The sequence below is a fragment of the Pelophylax lessonae genome (genome assembly GCF_965119305.1).
Source record: "Pelophylax lessonae genome assembly, chromosome: 7".
NCBI classification, from domain to species: domain Eukaryota; kingdom Metazoa; phylum Chordata; class Amphibia; order Anura; family Ranidae; genus Pelophylax; species Pelophylax lessonae.
In genome coordinates, this window is record NC_138774.1 from 32849658 (window position 1) to 32876471 (window position 26814).

A 26814-nucleotide genomic window follows, 5' to 3' on the forward strand; every position below is an offset into this window, starting at 1 on the left:
TGGACAGTTGGATGCAAACAGGCCAACTGTAAATTTTCACACTACTGCCCTCCTATCCAATTCGGCCAGACAGAGGAAAACTGACCCCCCCCTTTTTTTTGCCATCCCAGATCGGATCCGGAGGTTGCCAGGTTTAAACGGTGTAAAGGAGAGGAAAATGGGGGTCCTATTGGGTCGGGCTGAAAAACAGACAGTTGGACCCAATCGGACCTCTCGTGTCAAAGGGGCCTTAGGAGGTTTTGGGGCAGGCATCACTCACAGGATAATAGATTACAGGTATGGAAATGGTGTTAAGGCAATTTTTAATGCTGATTAATTTAGGGTTATGGAATGGTATTTATGGACTGTATAGGTATTTTATGATAAAGGTGAGCTAACCCTTTTATTTCAACTCTGTTTTCCTCATCGACCCCATGGAAAGAACCATGATGATAACCCCCCCCCCCCCCCCCCCCAGAGTGAGAGGAAATATCAACAATCCAACTCAAGCTTTAAAGTGAGGCCATCCAGTAATGAGGTTGTAGAGACTATTTCCAGGACAGCTTGTGCTCATCACGTTTCGGTGTCCCTTCAAGACATAATTGCTTTTGATGAAGTTCTTGGCCACCCCACAAGCAATAAGTTGTTTGGCTGCATTCAGGGCTGCATTGTTGGGAACACGACCTGTATTGGATAGACAAAGAAAGTGATCGGTGTTTAACCAATTCAATACCGGGCACTTTCACCCCCTTCCTGCCCAGGCTAATTTTCTGCTTTCAGAGCTGTCGCAATTTGAATGTCAATTGCGTGGTCATGCAACACTGTACCCAAATGAGATTTTTTATCATTTATTTCACGTAAATTGAGCTTTCCTTTTGTTATATTTATTCTCAACTGTTTTTTTTTTTTTTTTGCTAAAACATTTAGAAAAAAAAAAAAAAGTTTTTCTTTGTTTCTGTTATAAAATTTTGGAAAATAAATCCTCTTTCTTCATAGATTTAGGCCAAAATGTATGCTGCTACATTTTTTTGGTGAAAAACATTCCAAATCAGTGTATAATATTTAGTCTGTAAAAAATTCCACAAACTATATCTGAAAATTCATCAATCCTAATGTACTGATGGCCCTTCTCATTTCTTGAGGTCCAAAATTGCCAGAACAGTACATATACCCCCAAATGACGCATGGAAAGTTTTTTGAAGTTGTAATTTTTTGGAAAATAAAGAGATTTAAAAAAAAAATCATTTTTTTTCGCAATTTACTTTTACATACTGTCACCAGTGCAGTACATCGTCATCATATAACTGGTGGTGATCAGGGACACTGGTGACAGTATGTAAAAAAAAATAATAATAATAATATTTTTTATTTATATTTTTTTTCTTAGAGTCTGTTCACATTAGCGCGACTTGTCAGAACGACTTGTCAGACGACTTGTCAGCCTGACAAGTCGCGCTTCCTCGCGGTCCATTGACCGCTACAGGACCCGTTCTAATAGGAGCGACACAAGTCGCTCCGACTTAGAAAAAGGGTCCTGTACTACTTCGGGGCGACCTCGGAGCGACTTGCATTGACTTCCATTATGTGAAGTCCCTGCAAGTCGCTCCGAAGTCGTGGTGCATGGTAATGCACAAGTTGCCCCCGAAGTAGTAAGGAGTTGTGTCGCCTCAGTGTGAACCGGCTCTTACAATTGTATTTAACACACTGTGACCAGAGCAATACATCATTAACAAAGTAACCCTGTACTGTACTGGGGAAGTGATCAGGATTTTTTTTTACACATTATGATTATGATTGCTTATAGCAGTGAATGCCACTGGTATAAGCAACCTTTTTTACTGAATGAAACTGATTAATTTAGTGTGTATAGTTATGATTATCTGTGACTGGCCACGGCTAACCACATGTACAGATGGGCTGTGATTGGCCCTCACAGCTAGCAACACGATTGTACACAGGGGATGGCATGAAAGGAAGCAATCCATTGCTTACAAGTGTCTTGTGATATGCTGTGACTGGTTACAGTGATCACATGGTACCTGCAGTGGGGTGGTACATAGTTGGTGATGCTGCGTGTGAGGTGCGTTCTGGGAGAATGCCATATGACATCCACCTGGAACAACGAATGTAGTGAATTAATAAATTAACAACTTTTATAGCAATAGGAAAATTAGATGATTTCTATAAATAAACTTTGTATTGGATCTCATTGCCTCCATTAGATGGAGTTAACAATCGTAGGAGATAATCACAGTACAAACAATACAGTGGTAATTCATTGTGCATGTGCGAATGCTGAAGACATCTGGACAGCAAATATTTTTTTACATAGACCCCTTTGTATATTCACCTAGAAAGTTTGGGCTACTTACTAGTAAAGGATCCAAAGAAGCTGATACCAATGGAGATGGGGTTAACAGGAGTGGCATGAGCACCAACAGTTGTCCAACCACGACCTTCATACACATTGCCGTCCTCACCAATGAGGAAGCTGTGAAGGCAATATTGGAAGATGAACGCCTAGCAGAATATTGTGCTACTGTGCAACATAGGATAACATAAATAAAGTATATTGAAGTTAAATATAATTTTTAGAGGTAACAAAACATGCTTAATTTCTAGTAGGAAAACATCTCACCAGTGGCTTCCCTTGCTGATAACAGGTGGATTTTCCCAAGACCTGGGTCAAATTCCAAAAGAATTTTCTTTAGAAAATCGTAACTAAGAATTTTTGTTTGAATTCGCACCATTAGTGGGCTGCAGCAACAGCCGATTTTCATGCAGCCATTGAGTTTGAGTGATCAGGCATATTGTAAATTTTTGGAAAAACTATTTTTCTAATCAATGATGGGAGAATCATGCAAGAAATATAATTGAAAAAGAAATGTGCATGAGTGGTGCAAGAAAAGAAAATTCCCAGAAATAAAAATATGATTCCCGGCGACGAATACTCTTTTCTCTAGCAACATGAAGTGACATTGAAGTCTTGGTCGAATTTTGAAATCAATGGTGGCACCTACGGATTACAAAACACAAAATTTCTGATTTTTGCAAAAAAATTTGGTTAGAATTCAACCCATGTATGGCTTGCATAATTCCCTCTTCTCTTCCTGAAAGAGCTGATGTGTTGATGTGCGTCAGTGCCATCTGCTAGAAGGTAGTTAGCACTGATGTGTGGTCAGACTGTAGGTTCACACCTGTTCTCAATCAGCGGAACCTAAAGGGACACTGTCACCGGACCCCATTAATTTCAACAAAAAACTTTCCCCCACTTTAAGACCAAAGCCTTTTCTGGCACTTTTTTTTTTTTAAAAGCAAAAGATCAAAAAAAAAAGTTGATCTTTTGCTTAAAAAAAAATTGTTTACCGGAAGTTACGTCATGACGTCAATCCTGTTCTCCAAGGCAATAGAGGTGATCGTAGATGATCTAGTCTCTCATTGCCTCTGTGACCAGCTGGCCACACCATCAGGAAATGTCTTGGGAAACAGTAAGAGTTGCCTGCGACTCCCTTCCCGCCACTTCGACACTGTTCTATTTTTGAGTGATTTGTTCTTGATATCTAGTACTGCATATACATTTTAGTGATCGACGGATATCGTTTTTTTGATACTGATATTTTGACCATTGAATATCGGTATCGGCCTAAAAGACCCCAAACCCGCACGCATCACCACCTTCACTCCTGATTTTACACCTGCTCAATATCTCCTCCACCATACCTCCATCCCTCAGAAGGCTTACAAGAAATCACTGACCCTTCATTTGATCAACGCTGCCAAAATGTGTATCCCGTGCCGCTGGCTCTCTACACCCCCCCCCCCTCCCCCCATCTGTGACTGATTGGTTACGGAGAGTTGGCAAAGTCGCAGAGATGAAGGACCTGACTCATCAGGCGCATGACTCCCCTAAAAGGTTCTTTACTACATGGGCCCTATGGCTGGATTTTACCCATTCGGACTAATATTGCAAATTGCTGAATGGCTCTGGTTAATCGCTTTCACCTCTTATCTACTCACGTATCTAGTCATTTTCCATACTTAAACGAGCATGGACCTTCCCTGCTCCGTCCCCACCCCCTTTTTTTTTTTTCTTTTTCCTCTCTCTCTCTCTTGGTCTCCTACTCCCTCACTTTCTCTTTTGTCTCCTCCCCTCTTTTCATCCCCATCCCTATACCACACTACTTTATGTCTTATAACGATCTACTCCCTTATAGGTTTGACACCGCTCCTGGCTAACGCCTTTCACACACCTGAGACTCATTATACGTCTACTTTGCTTTTCCATGCCCCACCGCTATTATTGAGGGTACTTGAGGCTTTCTTGCGGTGGCCGCTCCATGGACTCGGACACAGCTTGATCCCTTTGGGAGTGTCTGGTCTCCGAAGTGTCCATCAGATTTCGGTATTTGCCATGACCCCTCAGACCATTTCTAAACCCATTATGGGCTGGAATAGACATGCCCCAGTCTCCTTTTTTTTGTACTGCCTGGTTTAATTGTCTCATGTGTATGTTACACTTCTGTCTGAACATAAATCTGTACCGCTCACGTGCCTTTTTCATATGTACCAGGAGCGTGTGGTTGCTGTTGCTTCTTCCGTGTTACACTGTTGTTCACGACTTTATCTTTTTGCACGTGTATGTTCACAATTTCCAATAAAACGTTTTACAAAAAAAAAAAAAAAGACCCCAAACCCCTCCTCCTCTGCACTTAAAAGCATTCAAAACGCCAAGTTTGGCTGTTTTGAATGCTGCCATTTTTTTTAATTTGGCGCAGAGTACCTGGAAGTGATGTCATGACATCACTTCCGGGTTTTTACATGGAGACCCGATCAGAGCCGAATGCGGCTTTGATAGGGTATCGGCGGCCGTGCAGGCTGGTTGTCTGGGTCTCCAGCTCCTTGTAATGACAGCCGAGCGACTTCTCAGCCGCATTGGTTGTCATTACAAGACAGCCGACCATCGCTATGGACGCTGGTTTCGGGGTGATGCCTCTAGCTGCAGGCATCACTCTGGTACAGCACTTTCCCAAAATATCGCCAATATCGGTCACCTTGGTGCCCGATTCTGATATATCGGGAAAGTGCATATCGGCCCCTGATATATCAGCTTTGCCGATAATAGGTTGATCCCTAATACATTTGTATGTTGATGTTGATGTCATCTCATTTTCATTTTGGTAATTCTCTTGTCATCAGCAGTATAACTCACATTTGCGCATTGATATGTGCACATTTTTATAAACAGGCCAATCTCAGTTATGTTTTGTACTTTTTGTCATTTTCTGTTCTGGGATGATATTTTGATGTTTCAAAATGCTAATCTCTTTGTACCACTTTTTTGAAAACCTGAAAACCATCTAATAAAAGTTTGTAAACAAAAAAGAAAAGATTACATGTGCATTTAAGGTATTTTATGCATGTTGTTTACCGGTAAATGTCTCCTTGTGTAGACAGTTCTGAGATTACTGGTGGGTGCCGCTATCTTGGATGTGATGTCAGCAACCCCAACAGGCTCAGAGCCTTCACTCGAGTAACTCTTTATAGTTTTCTACTTTGCCCCCCCCCCCCCCCCGGTAGCTATATAAAAGGTCTTGTAAGTAGAGGAGATGAAGAGCACAGAAGCTGGGCCAGTATAGAGAGTATTTTGACTTTCTCAGAAGAGGAAAGCGATAATGTGCAATGAGAAAGGGACCTCTGCTAGGAAACTGACTAGTCACATTTTTTAGCAAGCTTATCCACTTGCCTACTGGGCACTTTCACCCCCTTCCTGCCCAGGCCAATTTTCAGCTTTCAGCGCTCTACATTGAATGGCAATTGCTACACTGTACTCATTACATTTTTTCTTTTTTTTTTCACATAAATAGAGCTTTCTTTTGGTGGTATTTAATCACCGCTGTTTTTTTTTTTTTTTTTGCTAAACAAATGAAAAAAGTTTTTCTTAGTTTGTGTTATAAAATTTGCAAACAGGTAATTTTCTCCTTTACAGATGTGTGCTGATGAGGCTGCGCTGATGGGCACTGATAGGCTGCGCTGATGGTCACTGATAAGCTGCACTGATGGGCACTGATAGGCAGCACTGAGGGTCACTGATAGGCTGCACTGATGGGCATGATGAGGCTTCACAGGTGGGCACTGATGAGGAGGCACTGATTAGGTAGCACTGATAGGTGGCACTGATTGGTACTAATAGGTGGAACGGATGGGCACTAATAGGCAGCACTGATGGGCACTGATGAGGTGGCATTAATGGGTACTGATAGGCACTAATGAGCAGCACTGATCGGCTACACTGATGGGCACTGATGAGGAGGCACTAATTAGGCTGCACTGAGAGGTGGCACTGATAGGCAGCACTGAAGGGCACTGATAGCTGGCACTGATAGGCAGCACTGATGGGGCCTGATTAACAGCACTGAGTAACAGCACTGATAAGCAGCATTGATGGGCACTGTTGGGGCTGCACTGATCATCAGGACAGTGATGATCAGTGCCCTGATTATCAGTGCAGATGTCCCCTTTCACAATAGCCAGTTACCGGCTCTCCTCTCCTCATGCTGTGACAAGGCATATGCAGGTTTATTTTCTTCCTCACTTGTATCCGATGTCACACCATTTCTGGGTGTTCATGTGATAGTCCTGTATGTTCCTGGCTTGGACGCTGCATGTAGATCTGGAGTAACAGAAGGCCCCATCGGTATGGTGGATGATGACATCTGGTACTGGAGTAGACATCTTTCTACATGTGGGGGTCTTGCCTCCCCATTCTGCCCGGCTTATAATAGTTGGACACTCTGTGAACAATGATATGGCTATTAGAAATCTGAGCTAAGAAGGTTTCATGTGTAATGCAAAGAAGGATGAATCATTCAGAAATGCACTAAAAGTAAATAAATAAAAAAAAAAAAAACATGCATGCATATTTGTGCATCTATTATTTCATGTTCTCTTTTCAAAAAAAACACTGTGTATTAAACACAGTATATACATAAAAAATCTGCTTATTTTCAATAAAATTATCATTATGTGGTAAAGTTTTAGATCTGCATAATATATGTTTGTACATGTTGGCATTTGTCTACTATTTTATCTCAGCAGTTGTTAAAGCTGTTCACTCCCCATCCATCCCTCCCCATCAAACTAATCACTAAACTAATTCTGTGGTCATGTGATGCACATGGTCTTCTCTCTTCCTTGCGGGAGGATCCTTTTTAGAGTGTACATGTCGCTGTCTGGATAACATGGACATATCCCATTTGCTGTTCAGTACTGGACTCCAGAACTACAGAGGCATGATCACAACATGATGAAGGGAGTAGTCTACTGACTTAAACAAGTTGTAAACATTGTTGTTAAAGAAATAATTGCTAATTCGGTGGGGGGGGGGGGTTGGGTTGTTGGGTTGAGATGTAGGGGTAGGAGGGGGGTTAGGTTTGATCAGAGATGGGCTTTAGTAAGTGAGCCTGAGTATTTGGAGGTCACTAAACCCTTTAACGGGATATCTCTTAATCCAAACAGAGCACCGATAGCCGTCATTAAACAGCATTTTAAGCTGAGACTTTCAATTTTGTAAGATATAAAATTGTTAGGCAAAATAGAGCTGTTAAGGGAATCCATATTCCTGTCTGAGTTTTGCTAACTGCCAGCACTCAAGATTCTTTCAAATTCCATAAGTCCTGATCTGATAAAATTACATTAATAATGAGTGTCTACACAAATATATAGAAAAATAGCAACCTTTTTGATACCATGCATGATATAATGTACAGCAGGAGCAGCATTACATTTCTCTGAGCAGAATAAACATACAGTGGGGAAAATAATTATTTGATCCCCTGAAGATTTTGTAGGTTTGCCCACTTACAAAGACAAACAGAATAACCAAAATCCAGAAAAAACACATGATACAAATTTTATAAATTGAGTTGCAGTTCAGTAAGTAAAATGAGTATTAGATCCAAAAGCAAAACATAACTTAGTATTTCATGGAGAAACCTTTGTTTGCACAGAGGTAAGACATTTCTTGTAGTTGGTTACCAGGTTTACACACATCTAAGGAGGGATTTTGGTCCACTCTTCTTTACAAATCTTCTCTAAATCCTTAAGGTTTCTTGGCTGTCGCTTTGCAACTCGAAGTTTCAGCTCCCTCCATAAATTTTCTATAGGATAAGGGTCTTGAGACTTTCTAGGCCACTCCATGACCTTAATATGCTTCTTCTTGAGCCACTCCTTTGCTGCCTTGGCTGTATGTTTTGGGTCATTGTCATGCTGGAAGACCCATCCATGACATGTGTTCAGTGTTCGGGCTGAAGAAAGAAAGAAGGTTCTCATCCAAGATTTACAATACATAGCTCCGTTCATTGCCCCCCCCCAATGGGGCAAGCAAAGTCAACCTTTACCTTTAGCAGAGAAAGAGCCCCAAAGCATAATCTTTTCACCTCCATGCTCGACTGTAGGAATGGTGTTCTTAGGATCATAGTCAGCATTTTTCTTCCTTTAAACACAGCAAGTAGTGTTAATGCCAAAGAGATCAATTTTGGTCTCATCCGACCACAGCACTTTCTCCCAATTCTTCTCTGAATCATTTAGATGTTCATTGGCAAACTTCAGATGCGTCTGTACATGTGCCTTCTTGGGGAGGGGGACCTTGCCGCCGCTGGAGGATTTCAATCCATGACGGCATATTGTGTTACCAATGGTTTGTTTGGTGACTGTGGTCCCAACTGCCTTGAGATCATTCACAAGCTCCTCCTATGTAGTTCTTGACTGATTCCTCACTTTTCTCATGATCATCTTTACCTCATGAGGCAAAATCTTGTATGGAGCTCCAGACCGAGGGCGATTGATGATTATTTTGTATTTCTTCCATTTGCGAATATTCACTCTAACAGTTGTCTCCTTCTCACCAAGCTTCTTGCTTATGGTCTTGTAGCCAATTCCAACCTTGTGCAGGTCTACAATCTTGTCTCTGACTTTCTTTGACAGCTCTTTGGTATTGCCCCATGATGGTGGGTTTGAATAGATAAATAGATTCTATGGACAGTTGTCATTAGGAGCACCTTCATAAATTGACTGGACTAATCTGTGTACCACATGAGCACATACAGTAGCCAGTCTGTGGAAGGCAGAATTATTCTTGGTTGGTAGGGGATCAAATACTTATTTTACTCACTGAAGTACAACTTAGTTAATAACATTCGTATCATGTGTTTTTTTTTTTCTGGATTTTTGGTGTTGATATTCTGTCTCTATCAATTCAATTACACTTATGATAAAAAATGATAGACCCTTTATTTTTCTTGTAAGTGGGCAAACTTACAAAACCTGCAGGGGATCACATAATTATTTCCTTACTGTAGGATCTACATCATGTCTGATGTCTATCAAATTGTATTTTCATGTTATGCAATACTATATGTTGGTTACCAGACCCTAAAATATGGTCATTAAAAAATGTTGATGCATTTATAAATCTGACTATTAAGGGAGGATCTGCTGAAAATATCATAAACATTTTAACACTCCAACCTCTCACCCCTCAGCTCTTTTGATTGGGTGGGGTGTGCTCAGTGACACCCTCTAGGGGGTCCACAAAAGAATTCGGCAGTTAGTAGCTGACAGTTTTCAATTTTCCAAACTATGCACAAATGCTGAGTCATCTCTGAGGGCCATTGACTTTGCCAGGGCCAAGGACCAGGGAAACTAGGGTAATGTTCTAAATATGAATTTAAAGAACTTTTGCACCCCTTGAGAAGTATACCCTATTGTAAATATTGTTACATTCTTATCTGGAGCAACAGCGAGTGTCACAGATGTCTCTTAAAGGTCAGAATTGTTACAGCAGATACTTTGAAAATGGTGCACATTTAAGCACCATTTTTTTTTTTTTTGTTTTACCTTTTTGTTTTAATTTTTTTTTTTTTCAAAACCTGATTTTATTTTTTTTTTGCATCACTTAATATAACCAGACAAAACTGTAGGCTCTGTCCCCTGTGTGTATTTTATTTAACTTTACTAGGTATTCTCCTTCTCTAATTTGTAGTGAATCCTATAAACTGTCTTAACAGTAATTCAACTATATGTTAATTTTTTTTACCATGCCTCTATATGGGGGTTGGCAACCTGTTGATCGTGATTTACACATCGACTGCAGACAGCCAATGGGTAGATTGTGAACATCGCCTGCTTTGATGTTCTTTCCCCTCTGCTGCCTCGACCGCTCTCATCTTCACAGAAGAGCAGAGAGTGGGAGTCAGCACAGTACTGAAAGGAGGGCAGGAGCAGGAGCTGCATCAGTTACCCTTTCAAGTTAACCAGCACGTGAATGGTTTCTAGGACAGCGGGTGGTCCTAGCAACCAATCACCAGCCTGTTAGTATGAAAAGCTAACTCCAGAAGCTCCTGCTCGAGCCCTTCATACAGTACTGTGCTGCCACCCGCTTTCTGCTCTGCAGTACACATACTGACTGGGGGGTAGATGACTCTATTGTGGAGGGCAAAAGAAATTGCTATGGGGGCCAGAGGACACTGCTGGGGGGGACAGGGCTCCACTGTGTGTGTGTCTGGAGGGGGGGTCAGAGGGGCAGGTGAAACTACAATTGGGGGAGAAGGGGGAAGGATGTGAAAGGGGCAAAGGATACTGCTATGGGGGGCATAGGACATGTCTGTAAGGGGGTGACATGGAGGGGGCCGAGGACACTACAGTGAAGGGGGGTGATGTGAAGGGGGGCAGAGGACACTGCTGTGCAGGGGGGCAGAGGACACTAAAGTGGGGGGGGGTAATGTGAAAGGGGTAGAGGACACTGATGTGGGGGGGAAAGGACACTAGTGTGGGAAGGAGGGATGTGCATGTGCAGAAGACTGCTGTGGGGAGGCAGAAGGGAAGAGGACACTACAGTGGGGGTGATATCAAGGGGGGGTAGAGGACACTGCTGTGGAGGGGCAGAGGACACTACTGTGGGGGGGGGGCAGAGGGGGAGAGTACAGTACTATGGGTGGCAGAGTGCATTACTTTTGGGGGGGGCAGATGATACTACAGTGAGGGGGGTTATGTGAAGGGGGAAAAGGGTACTGCTATGAAGGGATAGAGGACACTGCAGTGGTGGGGGTGATGTGAAGAGGGGCAGATGATGTGGTGTTCATATCTTTTTGGGGGGCGGGCATTGATAGTTTTTTTTTGTAAAGGGCATCACCCCATTTAGGAATCTTCAATTCACTCCATGTTGTCCAGGTAGATCTCAACCTCTGAAAGGTTGCCTACCCCTGCTCTATATCATCATATACTTTAACACTCTATTTTTACCACCTACTGTATGTTTAATGTATATCTTTAGCCAAGATGTCTTTTCTGGTTTAGAAGCCTATAGTCAGGTTTTTTTTTCCCACTCCCTTATTTCTTGTCCTAGTGAGGACGTGGGGAAATCTGTTTAGCGGAGACAAAAATAAAAACCTGACAAGAGTTCTAACCCTTCCCCCATTCTATTACAAATAGTAGTTTTTTGTTGTTTATGTCACTGTTGGAGAGATTCTGCTTACATCAGATCATGGTGACCACAAAGGAGGTTTGAGGAAATCTTTCCAACAGAAGAATGGATGGGCATGAGATTTTCCAATGGATACACAGACAGCATGATGGGGAAACAGTATATTTTATATTTCCTTATTATTAAAGTGTCTCATCAATGCATTCTAGGCCTCCAAATCCTGGTCAAGGAGCCATATAAGGGCATTAGCATAGTTCTACAGTAAACCGAAGGAATGGCATTGTTAACTGGTCAAGTCCTTGGGGGGTCATATTGCAAAGGGAGTTGGCTTGGAGTGGCATATTTCTTATACACAAGTCTAAATACCATTGCCCAAACTGCTAAGAGCTTAGTCTCACCCAGAACGGCCATGTGGCAAGTGTCTGGTTCTGATTACTTGTGCCATGTTGCGTAACAGCAAACGGGACTCCATGGTAGGAAACAGCATCTTTATTTAAGTATTCATATTCTTGGCATATTTTCTTTATCTTTATCTGTATCTCTCATTACTTTTAATAAATGTTATTCTTTTCTATTTGTGTGATCTCTCTTCACACATGTTGAACACAAACCCAAAAACGTGACAAAACCCAGCAAAAAAAAACAAAAAACTAACAAGGGTACTAACTTCTTATCACTCTATTGATCATTTAATAGAATAAAAACACAGTTTTGGCTTTAGATAGACTTCAAAGATTGCTGGTGGGAGATGGGACATCAGCAGGAGTTCTACAAAGTCTGGTGGGTTCCATTTTTGTACTGCACATCTTCCATGTTTTTTCTATTTAGGTAACATTTTTTACCAGGGAACTACAGAGATTCAAGAAATAAGATTGTCACAACCGAAAGAAAGAAAAAAAAATACTTAGCACTTACTTTGAGCATTTATAGCTGCACAGAGCACCAACAATAGGACAGCAAAATGAATCATGATGATACCAGGGCACGGAGATCCAATTATTTCTACCAAAAGAAAAGGATGTTGAAAAACAATAACTGATCCACAAGGTTAATATAATGAATATTAAAGAGGACCTCCCTCCCCCTACTTTTATAGAAAAATACATGAAGGCAACCTAAAACATGAATAAGTACACTTACCTCCATGATGCCTATTGTATAGAGGGAGTAAGTGTGGGTGAGTCGCCAATCACGTATTGCACCACATCTTGTATATTATGAATAGATTCAGGAAGATATTAGGGATAGGGTTGAGCGAACACCTAGATGTCCGTGTTCGACGGGTTCGGCCGAACTTTAAAAAAAAGTCCGGGTCCGTGTCCCGGACTTTTACCGAACTTTTCCCGGACACCGAACCCCATTGAAGTCAATGGGGACCCGAACTTTAAGGCACTAAAATGGCTCTAAAACACCAAAGGAAAGGGCTAGAGTGCTGCAAATGGCAGCAAAACGTAATTAAGAGCATGGCAAGTGCTCTGCAAACAAATGTGGATAGGGAAATAACTTAAAACAACAAAAAAAAACAGAAAAATAAAACAATGTTCTTCTTCATCTCTGAAGGACGAGGCCCATATGGAGTAGGAGGGAGGTTGAGGTGGTGGTGGATGTGGCGGTGACATAGGCGTGCGCACAGGGTGTGCTGGGTGTGCCTGGGCACACCCTAATCACCTAGGGCACATAGCATTGCCAGTGAGGAGATGGGAAAGATCTCCCTGGGACCTGCTCTGCTCTATTTCTCCTTGCCTACAGGTACATGGCCCCGATACATTACTCTCCCTGCTGGCAAACACATGCATGTGTATTTCAACTTTGGGGTGCACACCTTAATGCAATAGGCTGCGCACACCTATGGGCGGTGTAGGTGGAAGCGGTGGTGGAGGAGGACCAGGGCCGGATTAACAGCATCATGGGCTTGGTGCTGAGGATTTTGAAGGGCCTTAGGGCCGTGCCTTGCCATGCACCCAGAGGAGGAAGGGTGCAGCCATGCATGCCTAATTCAACATGGGATGCTGTCTCTGAAGCCCATAAACACATCCATGCATCGCCAACTGTCCCTCCTTGTCCGGCCTTCACGCTGTGTGGGGAGGTTCTGAGGGTGCTGCCTGGGGAAGCGAGCATAGAAGCCAGACTTCTGTGTTTACAAGTGACAGAAGAGCGGTAACAGTGAATATGGCCAACCCGGGGCCTATATAAAAGGTAGGGGCCTGGAGCTGCAGCTCCAATAGCCCCTACATTAATCTGGCCCTGAGGAGGAGGACGAGGTAGCCAACACTGCTTCTTTTCACAAATTTTAAATGAGGGTACACCCCAAAAGAGTGAGAAAGAGCAAAAATGGAACAATGGGTGGGTAAGGTCGGTATCCATTGCTATTCTGCATAAGGTACGGAAAAGTCCCGTGGGATCCATGCCTGGTTCATTTTAATGAACGTGAGCTTGTCCACATTGTCTCTGGACAGGCGGCTGCGCTTGTCTGTTATAACGCCCCCAGCCGTGCTAAATACCCGTTCAGATAATACACTGGCTGCAGGGCACGCCAGCACCTCCAAGGCGTAAAGGGCAAGCTCAGGCCATGTGCCCAATTTGGAGACCCAGAAGTTGAAGGGGGCAGACCCGTCATTCACTACATGTAGGCGTGTGCACACATACTGCTCCACCATGTTGGTAAAATGCTGCCTCCTGCTAAGACGTTCCATCTGAGCTGCTGGTGCTGCTGTTTGTTGTGGCGTGCTGACAAAGCTTTTCCACATTTCGGCCATGCTAACCCTGCCTTCTGAGGTGCTGGCGGTGCCCTGGTTGCGTTGGCGACCTCCTCCTCCTCCTCCTCTGCCTTGTGCTTCCACTGTGGCCCCGCTGTCAGATGGGAATGCCAGCAGCATGGCGTCTACCAGCGTGCGCTTGTACTCGCGCATCTTGCGATCGCGCTCCAGTGAGTGAATTAAGGACGGTACGTTGTCCTTGTAACGGGGATCCAGCAGCGTGGCCACCCAGTAATCAGCACAAGTTAGAATGTGGGCAACTCGGCGGTCGTTGTGGAGACACTGCAGCATGTAATCGCTCATGTGTGCCAGGCTGCCCAGAGGCAACGAAAGGCTGTCCTCTGTGGGAGGTGTATGGTCCGTGTCCTCTGTATCCCCCCAGCCACGCACCAGTGATGGCCATGAGCTGGCCTGGGTGCCACCCTGCTGTGAACATGGTTCCATCTCCTCCTCCAGCTCCTCCTCCTCCTCATCCTCCTCATCCTCCAGAACTGTGCCCCTGCTGGACAATTGCGTCCCTGGCGTTTGCGTGTGCAGGAACCCACCCTCGGAGCCCCTTGCGAATGACTGCCCTGAAAGCCTTGGAAATGTTACCTCTTCATCCTCCTCCTCCTCCTCATCCTGTGCCACATCCTCTTCCATCATCGCCCGAATTGTTTTTTCAAGGAGGCATAGAAGTGGGATAGTTAAGCTGAGAACGGCGTCATTGCCACTGGCCATGTTGGTGGAGTACTCAAAACAGCGCAACAAGGCACACAGGTCTCGCATGGAGGCCCAGTTATTGGTGGTGAAGTGGTGCTGTTCCGCAGAGCGACTCACGCGTGCGTGCTGCAGCTGAAACTCCACTATGGCCTGCTGCTGCTCGCACAGTCTTTCCAGCATGTGCAAGGTGGAGTTCCACCTTGTGGGCACGTCACATATGAGGCGGTGAGCGGGAAGGCCGAAGTTACGCTGCAGCGCTGCCAGGCGAGCAGCAGCAGGGTGAGAACGCCGAAAGTGCGCACAAACGGCCCGCACTTTCTGCAGCAGCTCTGACATATCGGGGTAGTTTTTAAGGAACCTCTGCACCACCAAATTCAGCACATGCGCCAGGCAAGGGATGTGCGTCAAACCGGCTAGGCCCAGAGCTGCTATGAGATTTCGCCCGTTATCGCACACCACCAGGCCGGGCTTGAGGCTCGCTGGCAGCAACCACTCATTTGTCTGCTGTTCCATGCTCCTCCACAACTCCTGCGCGGTGTGTGGTTTGTCCCCCAAACAGGCAAGTTGTAAAACTGCCTGCTGTCGTTTACCCCTGGCCGTGCTGAAGTTGGTGGTGAAGGTGTTACGCTGTCCGGATGAGGAGGCGGTAGAGGATGAGGAAGCGGAGTAGGAGGAGTTAGGAACAGGAGGCAAACTGAAGCGCCCTGCAATCCTCGGTGGTGGAAGGACATGCGCCAAATTGCTATCCGCCTCAGGCCCATCCGCCACTGCATTTACCCAGTGTGCCGTTAGGGAGATATAACGCCCCTGACCGTGCTTACTGGTCCACGTATCCGTAGTTAGGTGGACCTTGGCACAGATGGCGTTGCGCAGTGCACACCTGATTTTTTCCCCCACTTGGTTGTGCAGGGAAGGGATGGCTTGCCTGGAAAAGTAGTGGCGGCTGGGCACGACGTACTGTGGGACAGCCACCGACATAAGGTTTTTAAAACTGTGCGTCTCCACCAGACGGAATGACAGCATTTCAAAGGCCAATAATTTTGAAATGCTGGCATTCAGGGCCAGGGATCGCGGGTGGGTAGGGGGGTACTTCCTCTTCCTCTCAAGTGTTTGGGAGATGGAAAGCTGAACGCTTCCACGGGACATTGTGGAGATGGTTGTTGGTGACCCAGGTGGTGGTGTTGCTGACAGATCGTCTGTTTGCGGGGTGGCAGGTGCCGGTATCACTACAGATGTGGCTGGAGCGGCCGAGACTGCAGCAGAAGAGGAAGCAGGATGAGCCAGAGACGTTTCTTGGTTTTGAAGGTGTGTACTCCACTGCAGCTCGTGCTTTGCACTTAGATGCCTGATCATGCAGGTTGTGCTCAGGTTGAGAAGGTTCATGCCTCGCTTCAAGCTCTGATTGCACAGGGTGCAAACCACTCGTGTCCTGTCATCAGCACATTTTCTAAAGAACTTCCACGCTAGAGAACTCCTTTGAGCTGACTTTGGTGCGCTCGTTCCCTTGCTGCGTTGGGCAGTAGCGGGCGTAGTGTCTAGGGCACGGCCGCTCCGCTTCTGCACCCTGCTCCCTCTTCTGCTGTGCTGGTGGCTCTGTGCGACCACCGCCTCTTCCTCCAAACTACTCAGTTCACCTGCATGACGTTCATTCCATGTGGGGTCGAGGACCTCATCGTCCTCCACATCATCTTCCACCCAGTCTTCACCCCTGCCCTCCTTGTCGGTCTCCACAATGCTGAACGCCGCAGCAGTTGGCACCTGCGTTTCGTCATCATCGGAGACGTGCTGCGATGATCCTTGCATGTACTCATCTTGAGAAATAAGTGGTTGGGCATCGCTGCACTCAATCTCTTCCACTTCTGGGGCAGGGCTAGGTGGATGGCCCTGGGAAACCCTGCTGACAGAGTCCTCAAAAAGAATAAGAGACTGCTGTATGGCTTGGGGCTCAGACTGCTGGCCTGATTTGCAAGGGGGTGAGGTGAAAGACGGTTGGACATTGGCTGCAGGTGCCAACTCTGACCTTTCTGCAGTAGACTGGGTGGGAGACAATGTGAAGGAACTGGAGGCACTGTCAGCAGCAAACCAATCTACTATCGCCTCAACTTGTTCTGGCCTCATCACTTCTAGGGGCGTTTGATGCCCTACCAAATACTGATGCAGGTTCTGTCGCCTACTCACACTTGAGGAAGGTGTTTCACTTGTGCGTGTAGCTGGCACAGATCGACCATGTCCTCTCCTTGCAACAGGAGCTCTACCAGCAGCACCACGACCCAGGCCACGGCCCTTATTTGACGGTCTCCTCATATTTCTGTAATTTAAGATCTTGCCCTAGAAAGGTTTTTATTGAATAGCGGAATAGAAAATATGATCCAAAAAAAGTGTATGTATATCACACGTACACAACCACACTAGGCCCCAATTACTATTGTTTGTACCCCTAAAAGGCTAGATGAGGAGTAGGGGGAGTATGGAACAGGCAGCACCCTCAAACCTTCAGAAGTATGAGATGAACCCCAACAACTTGGAAAGGTGGATCTCTCTCACACGTACCGACACAGACTATCCCGCAATTCAATTGATCCTCAAAGGTTTTTATTGAATAGCGGAATAGGAAATATGATCAAAAAAAGTGTATGTATCTCGCACGTACACAACCACACTAGGCCCCAATTACTATTGTTTGTACCCCTAAAAGGATAGATGAGGAGTAGGGGGGGTATGGAACAGGCAGCACCCTCAAACCTTCAGAAGTATGAGATGAACCCCAACAACTTGGAAAGGTGGATCTCTCTCACACGTACCGACACAGACTATCCCGCAATTCAATTGATCCTCAAAGGTTTTTATTGAATAGCGGAATAGGAAATATGATCAAAAAAAGTGTATGTATCTCGCACGTACACAACCACACTAGGCCCCAATTACTATTGTTTGTACCCCTAAAAGGCTAGATGAGGAGTAGGGGGGGTATGGAACAGGCAGCACCCTCAAACCTTCAGAAGTATGAGATGAACCCCAACAACTTGGAAAGGTGGATCTCTCTCACACGTACCGACACAGACTATCCCGCAATTCAATTGATCCTCAAAGGTTTTTATTGAATAGCGGAATAGGAAATATGATCAAAAAAAGTGTATGTATCTCGCACGTACACAACCACACTAGGCCCCAATTACTATTGTTTGTACCCCTAAAAGGCTAGATGAGGAGTAGGGGGGGTATGGAACAGGCAGCACCCTCAAACCTTCAGAAGTATGAGATGAACCCCAACAACTTGGAAAGGTGGATCTCTCTCACACGTACCGACACAGACTATCCCGCAATTCAATTGATCCTCAAAGGTTTTTATTGAATAGCGGAATAGGAAATATGATCAAAAAAAGTGTATGTATCTCGCACGTACACAACCACACTAGGCCCCAATTACTATTGTTTGTACCCCTAAAAGGCTAGATGAGGAGTAGGGGGGGTATGGAACAGGCAGCACCCTCAAACCTTCAGAAGTATGAGATGAACCCCAACAACTTGGAAAGGTGGATCTCTCTCACACGTACCGACACAGACTATCCCGCAATTCAATTGATCCTCAAAGGTTTTTATTGAATAGCGGAATAGGAAATATGATCAAAAAAAGTGTATGTATCTCGCACGTACACAACCACACTAGGCCCCAATTACTATTGTTTGTACCCCTAAAAGGCTAGATGAGGAGTAGGGGGGGTATGGAACAGGCAGCACCCTCAAACCTTCAGAAGTATGAGATGAACCCCAACAACTTGGAAAGGTGGATCTCTCTCACACGTACCGACACAGACTATCCCGCAATTCAATTGATCCTCAAAGGTTTTTATTGAATAGCGGAATAGGAAATATGATCAAAAAAAGTGTATGTATCTCGCACGTACACAACCACACTAGGCCCCAATTACTATTGTTTGTACCCCTAAAAGGCTAGATGAGGAGTAGGGGGGGTATGGAACAGGCAGCACCCTCAAACCTTCAGAAGTATGAGATGAACCCCAACAACTTGGAAAGGTGGATCTCTCTCACACGTACCAACACAGACTATCCCCCAATTTAACTGATCCCCAAAGGTTTTTGATTAAATAGCGGAATAGAAAATATGATCCCAAAAAAGTGTATGTATATCACACGTACACAACCACACTAGGCCCCAATTACTATTGTTTGTACCCCTAAAAGGCTAGGAGTAGGGGGAGTATGGAACAGGCAGCACCCTCAAACCTTCAGAAGTATGAGATGAACCCCAACAACTTGGAAAGGTGGATCTCTCTCACACGTACCAACACAGACTATCCCCCAATTTAACTGATCCCCAAAGGTTTTTGATTAAATAGCGGAATAGAAAATATGATCCCAAAAAAGTGTATGTATATCACACGTACACAACCACACTAGGCCCCAATTACTATTGTTTGTACCCCTAAAAGGCTAGGAGTAGGGGGAGTATGGAACAGGCAGCACCCTCAAACCTTCAGAAGTATGAGATGAACCCCAACAACTTGGAAAGGTGGATCTCTCTCACACGTACCAACACAGACTATCCCCCAATTTAACTGATCCCCAAAGGTTTTTGATTAAATAGCGGAATAGAAAATATGATCCCAAAAAAGTGTATGTATATCACACGTACACAACCACACTAGGCCCCAATTACTATTGTTTGTACCCCTAAAAGGCTAGGAGTAGGGGGAGTATGGAACAGGCAGCACCCTCAAACCTTCAGAAGTATGAGATGAACCTCAACAACTTGGAAAGGTGGATCTCTCTCACACGTACCAACACAGACTATCCCCCAATTTAACTGATCCCCAAAGGTTTTTGATTAAATAGCGGAATAGAAAATATGATCCCAAAAAAGTGTGTGTATATCACACGTACACAACCACACTAGGCCCCAATTACTATTGTTTGTACCCCTAAAAGGCTAGGAGTAGGGGGAGTATGGAACAGGCAGCACCCTCAAACCTTCAGAAGTATGAGATGAACCCCAACAACTTGGAAAGGTGGATCTCTCTCACACGTACCAACACAGACTATCCCCCAATTTAACTGATCCCCAAAGGTTTTTGATTAAATAGCGGAATAGAAAATATGATCCCAAAAAAGTGTATGTATATCACACGTACACAACCACACTAGGCCCCAATTACTATTGTTTGTACCCCTAAAAGGCTAGGAGTAGGGGGAGTATGGAACAGGCAGCACCCTCAAACCTTCAGAAGTATGAGATGAACCCCAACAACTTGGAAAGGTGGATCTCTCTCACACGTACCAACACAGACTATCCCCCAATTTAACTGATCCCCAAAGGTTTTTGATTAAATAGCGGAATAGAAAATATGATCCCAAAAAAGTGTATGTATATCACACGTACACAACCACACTAGGCCCCAATTACTATTGTTTGTACCCCTAAAAGGCTAGGAGTAGGGGGAGTATGGAACAGGCAGCACCCTCAAACCTTCAGAAGTATGAGATGAACCCCAACAACTTGGAAAGGTGGATCTCTCTCACACGTACCAACACAGACTATCCCCCAATTTAACTGATCCCCAAAGGTTTTTGATTAAATAGCGGAATAGAAAATATGATCCCAAAAAAGTGTATGTATATCACACGTACACAACCACACTAGGCCCCAATTACTATTGTTTGTACCCCTAAAAGGCTAGATGAGGAGTAGGGGGAGTATGGAACAGGCAGCACCCTCAAACCTTCAGTATGAGATTGTGTTCACTGTACCCCACAAAGATTGAGTTCACTGCACCCCACAATGATTGTGTTCACTGCACCCCACAAAGATTGTGTTCACTGCACCTCACAAAGATTGTGTTCACTGTACCCCCCAAAGATTGTGTTCACTGCACCCCACAAAGATTCTGTTCACTGTACCCCACAAAGATTGTGTTCACTGCACCCCAAAAAGATTGTGTTCACTGCACCCCAAAAAGGATGTTGTTCACTGCACCCCAAAAAGGATGTTGTTCACTCCACCCCAAAAAGATTGTGTTCACTGCACCCCACAAAGATTGTGTTCACTGCACCCCAAAAAGATTGTGTTCACTGCACCCCAAAAATGATTTTGTTCACTGCACCCCAAAAAGGATTTTGTTCACTGCACCCCAAAAAGGATGTTGTTCACTCCACCCCAAAAAGATTGTGTTCACTGCACCCCAAAAAGATTGTGTTCACTGCACCCCACAAAGGATTTTGTTCACTGCACCCCAAAAAGATTGTGTTCACTGCACCCCAAAAAGGATGTTGTTCACTGCACCCCAAAAAGGATTTTGTTCACTGCACCCCAAAAAGATTGTGTTCACTGCACCCCACAAAGGATTTTGTTCACTGCACCCCACAAAGATTGTGTTCACTGCACACCAAAAAGGATTGTGTTCACTGCACCCCAAAAAGATTTTGTTCACTGCACCCCAAAAAGATTGTGTTCACTGCAGCCCAAAAAGATTGTGTTCACTGCAGCCCAAAAATATTGTGTTCACTGCAGCCCAAAAAGATTGTGTTCACTGCAGCCCAAAAAGATTGTGTTCACTGCAGCCCAAAAAGATTGTGTTCACTGCAGCTCACACACAGAAAAATGGATGTGGATCACTGACACCTGCCTATCTCCAATCCCACACCACACAGCAATATCGATTGTAGTTTGTAGAACACAGTTTCCCTAAAATTCAGCAGACTCTGTCCCTAACAGGATTGAGAAGAGATCGTAGATCAGGATTGAGTGCAGACCCCACCCCCCACACAGCAATATCGATTGTAGTTTGTAGAAGACACTGACCCTATATAATTCAGCAGACTCTATCCCTAAAATGCCTACAACTCGCCCTGCCTAAACACTCCGACCTGTCCCTCAATTCTATCCGGACACAAATGGTTTTTTCCTGCCTATCTTTCCCTAATCAGCAGCCAGCACGTTGATGTGTGCTCTGTCCCTGAATCTAAGCAGCATAATGACGCCGCTGCGGCTGCCTCGAACTTATAAAGACTTGGTCACATGCTTCAGACGGCCAATCACAGCTACTGAGACATTTGCAGGCATGGTTGGGATGGCTTAAGGCACACCAGTTAAACGATTGTTGATTGGCTGTTGAAAGCCCGCCATGAAAAGAGCGCCAAAGCATGCAAAACCCGGAAATAAAACGACCGAACACGGATTTTTACCCGAACATACAGTAAAGTGTCCGTGTCCGTGTTCGGGTACAAAAAATCCAATTATTCGGTACGAACACGAATAATACAGTCCGTGTTCGCTCAACACTAATTAGGGACTTTTCAGGTGCTTTTCATCAAACAACACTTTAGATGTTAAAAAATCATCATTTTTTAACTACTGGACCGGAAGGATTTAACCCCCATAATGACCTGGCCATTTTTTGCGATACCGCACTGCGTTAATTTAACTGACAATTGCGTGGTCATGCTACGCTGTACCCTAATAAAATTATTGTCCTTTTTACTCACAAATAGAACTTTCTTTTGGTGGTATTCGATCACCTGTGTGTAAAAAAAATTCCAATAAGTGTATATTGATTGGTTTGCGCAAAAGTTATCACGTCTATAAACAAGGGGAAAGATTTATGAAATTGTTATTTTTCTTTACTAGTAATGGCGGAGATCAGCGATTTTTAGCGGGACTGCGACATTGCCGCGGACAGATCGGACACCGAACTGACATTTTTGACAAATTTGGGGGGGGGGGACCAGTGACATTACTACAGTAATCAGTGCTAAGAATATGCACTGTTACTGTACTAATGACACTGGCAGGGAAGGGGTTAACAGCAGGGACAATCAAAGGGTTAAATGTGTCCCTAGGGGGGGTGCTTTCTAACTGTGTGGGGGATGGGCTTGCTGCATGAACACAGAGACCTGTGTCCCTAAATAAGAAGAACACCGGATCCCTGTGTTCATAACTGAAAGAACAACAGTCTGCCGTGTTTACAACGGAAGACCGCCGTTCTGTCTCCACGGGGATCGATTGTGGGTGCCCGGCAGCAATCGCGGCCACCGGACCCGCTGATAAGCTTCCCCTGTGACAAATGGGCGCACGCCCCCACTAGCGGTCCTGCGAAGCGATGTACAGGAACGTCGTTTCGCGGGACAGAGCCGACCTGCCACCGTAAAACTATGGCGGCTGGTCGGCAAGTGGTCAAATATCATTAAAAACTTTAGATTTGTACAAAGAAAAGAAAAAAAATGAATAAGAAAATATACATATACACTTTAGGACTTATATCATACAGTTCCTGCTTGGCATGATTATGTTTTGACAGCAAAACCCCAACATGTTTCACCCACTGGGCTTCTTCAGGGGATATGTCCGCTGCAGGGCATACCATTCTATCAAGAAAACATATAGTATACATACTGTATCTGCAAGGAAATGTTATATTCAAGATGTTTCATTTACATGCTTACCCCATAGTTTTTACTTTTCTACTTAGAAAGATACTTTGAGAGTATTCCACTGTCATCAGACCTAGTAATGGGGCTCAGTGGGACAACAGGAGATACATATTACATAAAATATTCTTTAAAACTGCCTGAGCCATATGGGTGGATGCCAAAAACAAAGCATCAGAGGGTAGGTTATATGCATATGGAAAGAATCTATATCTCCAGTCTGTTGAATGTAAAGCTGCCTTTCATATATGGATGTCATGGATTACAGACATGCTGTCAGTGCTGTATTTTGGCCTAGGCCAACAAGGCCCAGGCCTAGGGCGGCACTTTGCAGGGGGGCAGCAAAATAGCCACCCCGTCTCCATCTGAGACTCTATTAGCCACTGGTTGCTATAGCCGCCTGGCGTCTAGCAACCAGTGACGTCACACCTCCCCCTCTCTCTCATCCCCTCTCTCTCTCATCCCCCCTCTCTCTCTCCCCCCATCGCCCTCTCTCTCGCCCAACACCCTCTCTCTCTCCCACCACCCTCTCTCTCTCCCACCACCTTCTCCCTCTCTCATTCTCCCTTACCCACCCCCTCTCTCTCTCCCATCCCCTCTCACCCACCTCTCGTGAGATCTCAGGGGTTCTTGCTGGTACTTGTAGTCCTTCAATTTTGGAGGGAGTCACATCCGTTAAACAGGAAGGGGTGGGGGCACATTTACAAAGGAGGGGGAGGGGGGCGCTCAATTTTAGTCTTGCCTAGGGCAGCTCAAAACCAAAATACACCACTGCATGCTGTTGGAAGTTATGTCTATGGATTACAATGGCTATACAACAACACTTATACTGTTGCAAAAACCAGTGTTTTGTTAAACCTATCAGGCAATACCTCTTTGCTGCATCCCTCTATCTAATTTTCAGTTGAGTCCTTACAGGTTTTGTATCTAGTGGGAAGAATGCTCCTTACATTGGGGATCAGTGGAAAGAATACTCTTTACATTGATGGTCAATAGAAAGAATGCTCCTTAAATTGGTGATCAGTGGGAAGAATGCTCCTTATATTGGTGATCAGTGGGAAGAATGCTACTTACATTGATGGCCTATGAGAATAATGTCCCTTACGTTGATGTGTCTAGTGGGAAGAATGCCCCTTACCTTGGTGGTCAGCGAGAATAAAGTGTCTTACATTGGTGTCTAGTGGGAAGAATACCCCCTTACATTGGTGGTCAGTGGGAGGAATGTTCCTTACGTTGGTGGTTTCAAAATTGTTTCCTGGGCCAGCTCGCAATATAGTTCTAATGCACATGTGCGAAATGGATGCCATGACGTCATGTGGTTCATCTCATGCATCTTCTGGCATTACATTCACCTGTGGTTTTTTTACAAAAAGGCTTTTTAAAAAAAAAAAAAAAGATGAATGTAACGTTGTATGACACATGACATGCGTTCCATCTAGCACATGTACAGTACAGATGCATGCTAATGTGAATTTTAATATAATAAAGCGAACGGTTCTCTTTACAATTTAGGGAAAGAGTGACCCTGATCCCTAGCACAGTACTGGAATGTCATCTAACTGAGAGTAAATTAGATATTAGACCAGCTTTCCTCAACATTTTCCCAGGGGGTCCTTTGAAATAATTTTCAGATCTTGGGGGAATCCTTTCTAAAACCAATTATTTGGGGGTCAGTAAGAAGAATGCCCCTACATTGATGGTCAATGGCAAGAATGTCCCTTACATTAGTGATCAGTGGAAAGAATGCTCCTTACATTGGTGGTCAATGGGAAGAATGCCCCTTACATTGGTGATCAGTGGGAAGAATACTCTTTACATTGATGCTCAATGGGAAGAATGCTCCTTATATTGGTGATCAGTGGGAAGAATGCTCCTTATATTGGTGATCAGTGGGGAGAATGCTACTTACATTGATGGCCTATGAGAATAATGTCCCTTACGTTGATGTGTCTAGTGGGAAGAATGCCCCTTACATTGGTGATCAGTGGGAAGAATGCTCCTTACATTGGTGATCAGTGGGAGGAATGTTCCTTACATTGATGGTCAATGGGAAGAATGCCTATTACGTTGGTGTCTAGTGGGAAGAATACTCCTTACAATGATGGCCAATTGGAAGAATGTCCCTTACATTGGTGTCTAGTGGGAAGAATGCCCCTTACATTGGTGGTCAGTGGGAATAAAGTTACCTACGTTGGTGTCTAGTGGGAAGAATACCACTTACAATAGTAGAAGAATGCCCCTTACAATGGTAGAAGAATGCCCCTTACATTGGTGGAAGAATGCCCCTTACATTGGTGGAAGAATGCCCCTTACATTGAAATCAAACTCCAGCTCACACTTTATAATCATCAGTTAAAGCAAACCATTTTTTTTCCTTTTAGGATAAAAGTTTAACATTAATAAATAAAGGTTGATCAATGTAATCACCCCTGCTGAAGTTGTTTGTCTTAACACTCCTGATACATCCACAGAAAGGCTTGTTCTGTTGAAAAATAACAGACTTACTGGCTGGATCACCAGATGAAAATAAAAGAAATAATTTTGTACTGGTTAAACGCTCTATAGGATTTTGCTGGCAATCAACAAATAAGCCACTATTTGTAAAAAAAAAAAACAAACTTTCTTTTATTACACATTAAAAAAAAAAAAAAAAAAAAAAAATATATATATATATATATATATATATATATATACACTTATTCCTAAAAAGACATAGGGCCCTATTCTGACCTAAAGAACATTTTTTCAAGTGTATGCAGAAAATAATGATATTCTTCCAATGTTACAAATCTTGTGGGGTTTGATATTCAGCTAATTGCTTGCTTTGTGCATCAATTTTGGCTTTGGGCATGTACGGTGTAACATGTAGCAGAATACATATTGGCTTAAATTTATGAAAAAATAAAAAAATTTTTTAATGCATATGTTTTATAGCAGAAAGTAATCGTTTTTCAAAATTTCGGTCTTTTTTTGTTTCGGTCTTTTTTTGTTTATAGTGCACAAAAAAATAAAAAAAAGCAGTGGTTATCAAATACCACAAAAAGAAAGCTCAACTTGTGGTGGGAAAAAAGGACATACATTTTATTTCGATACAGTGTCGCACAACTGCACAATAGTCACTTAAAATATTACAGTGCCGTCCCGCAAAAATGGCCTGGTCAAGAATGGGAGTAAATCTTCCGGAACTGAAGTGGTTAAAAAAACATATATATATATATATATATATATATATATATTATAAAAAGAGCCTTTTAAAATCAAAATGATAAAATCATAATTAAAAATACAATCTGATAAGGCTGGAAACTGCTAAAAATGAAATAAAACATCAAATTATTGACATTGTAGCCAGGAATATCAATAAAAATATGTTGAATTAAAATAGATTGGATTACCTGTGAATAATGTAACTTGGAGCTGTTGGAGAAAGGAACCCGCCGTGATATGAGAACTGCA

General features: G+C 43.9%; 1 protein-coding gene across 1 annotated transcript; it reads right to left on the bottom strand.

Moving 5' to 3' along the window:
- Window positions 1–484: 484 nt before the first annotated feature.
- Window positions 485–26814, bottom strand: LOC309560969 (peptidoglycan recognition protein 1-like; the record flags this gene model as incomplete). The annotated part of the gene is made up of 5 exons (XM_082264672.1): window positions 26754–26814; window positions 12374–12460; window positions 6572–6770; window positions 2352–2470; window positions 485–663 (listed from the first exon to the last, which is right to left on the bottom strand). The coding sequence occupies exons 2-5, from the start codon at window positions 12426–12428 to the stop codon at window positions 485–487; spliced, it is 552 nt and encodes a 183-aa protein (XP_082120798.1). The 5' UTR covers window positions 12429–12460; window positions 26754–26814.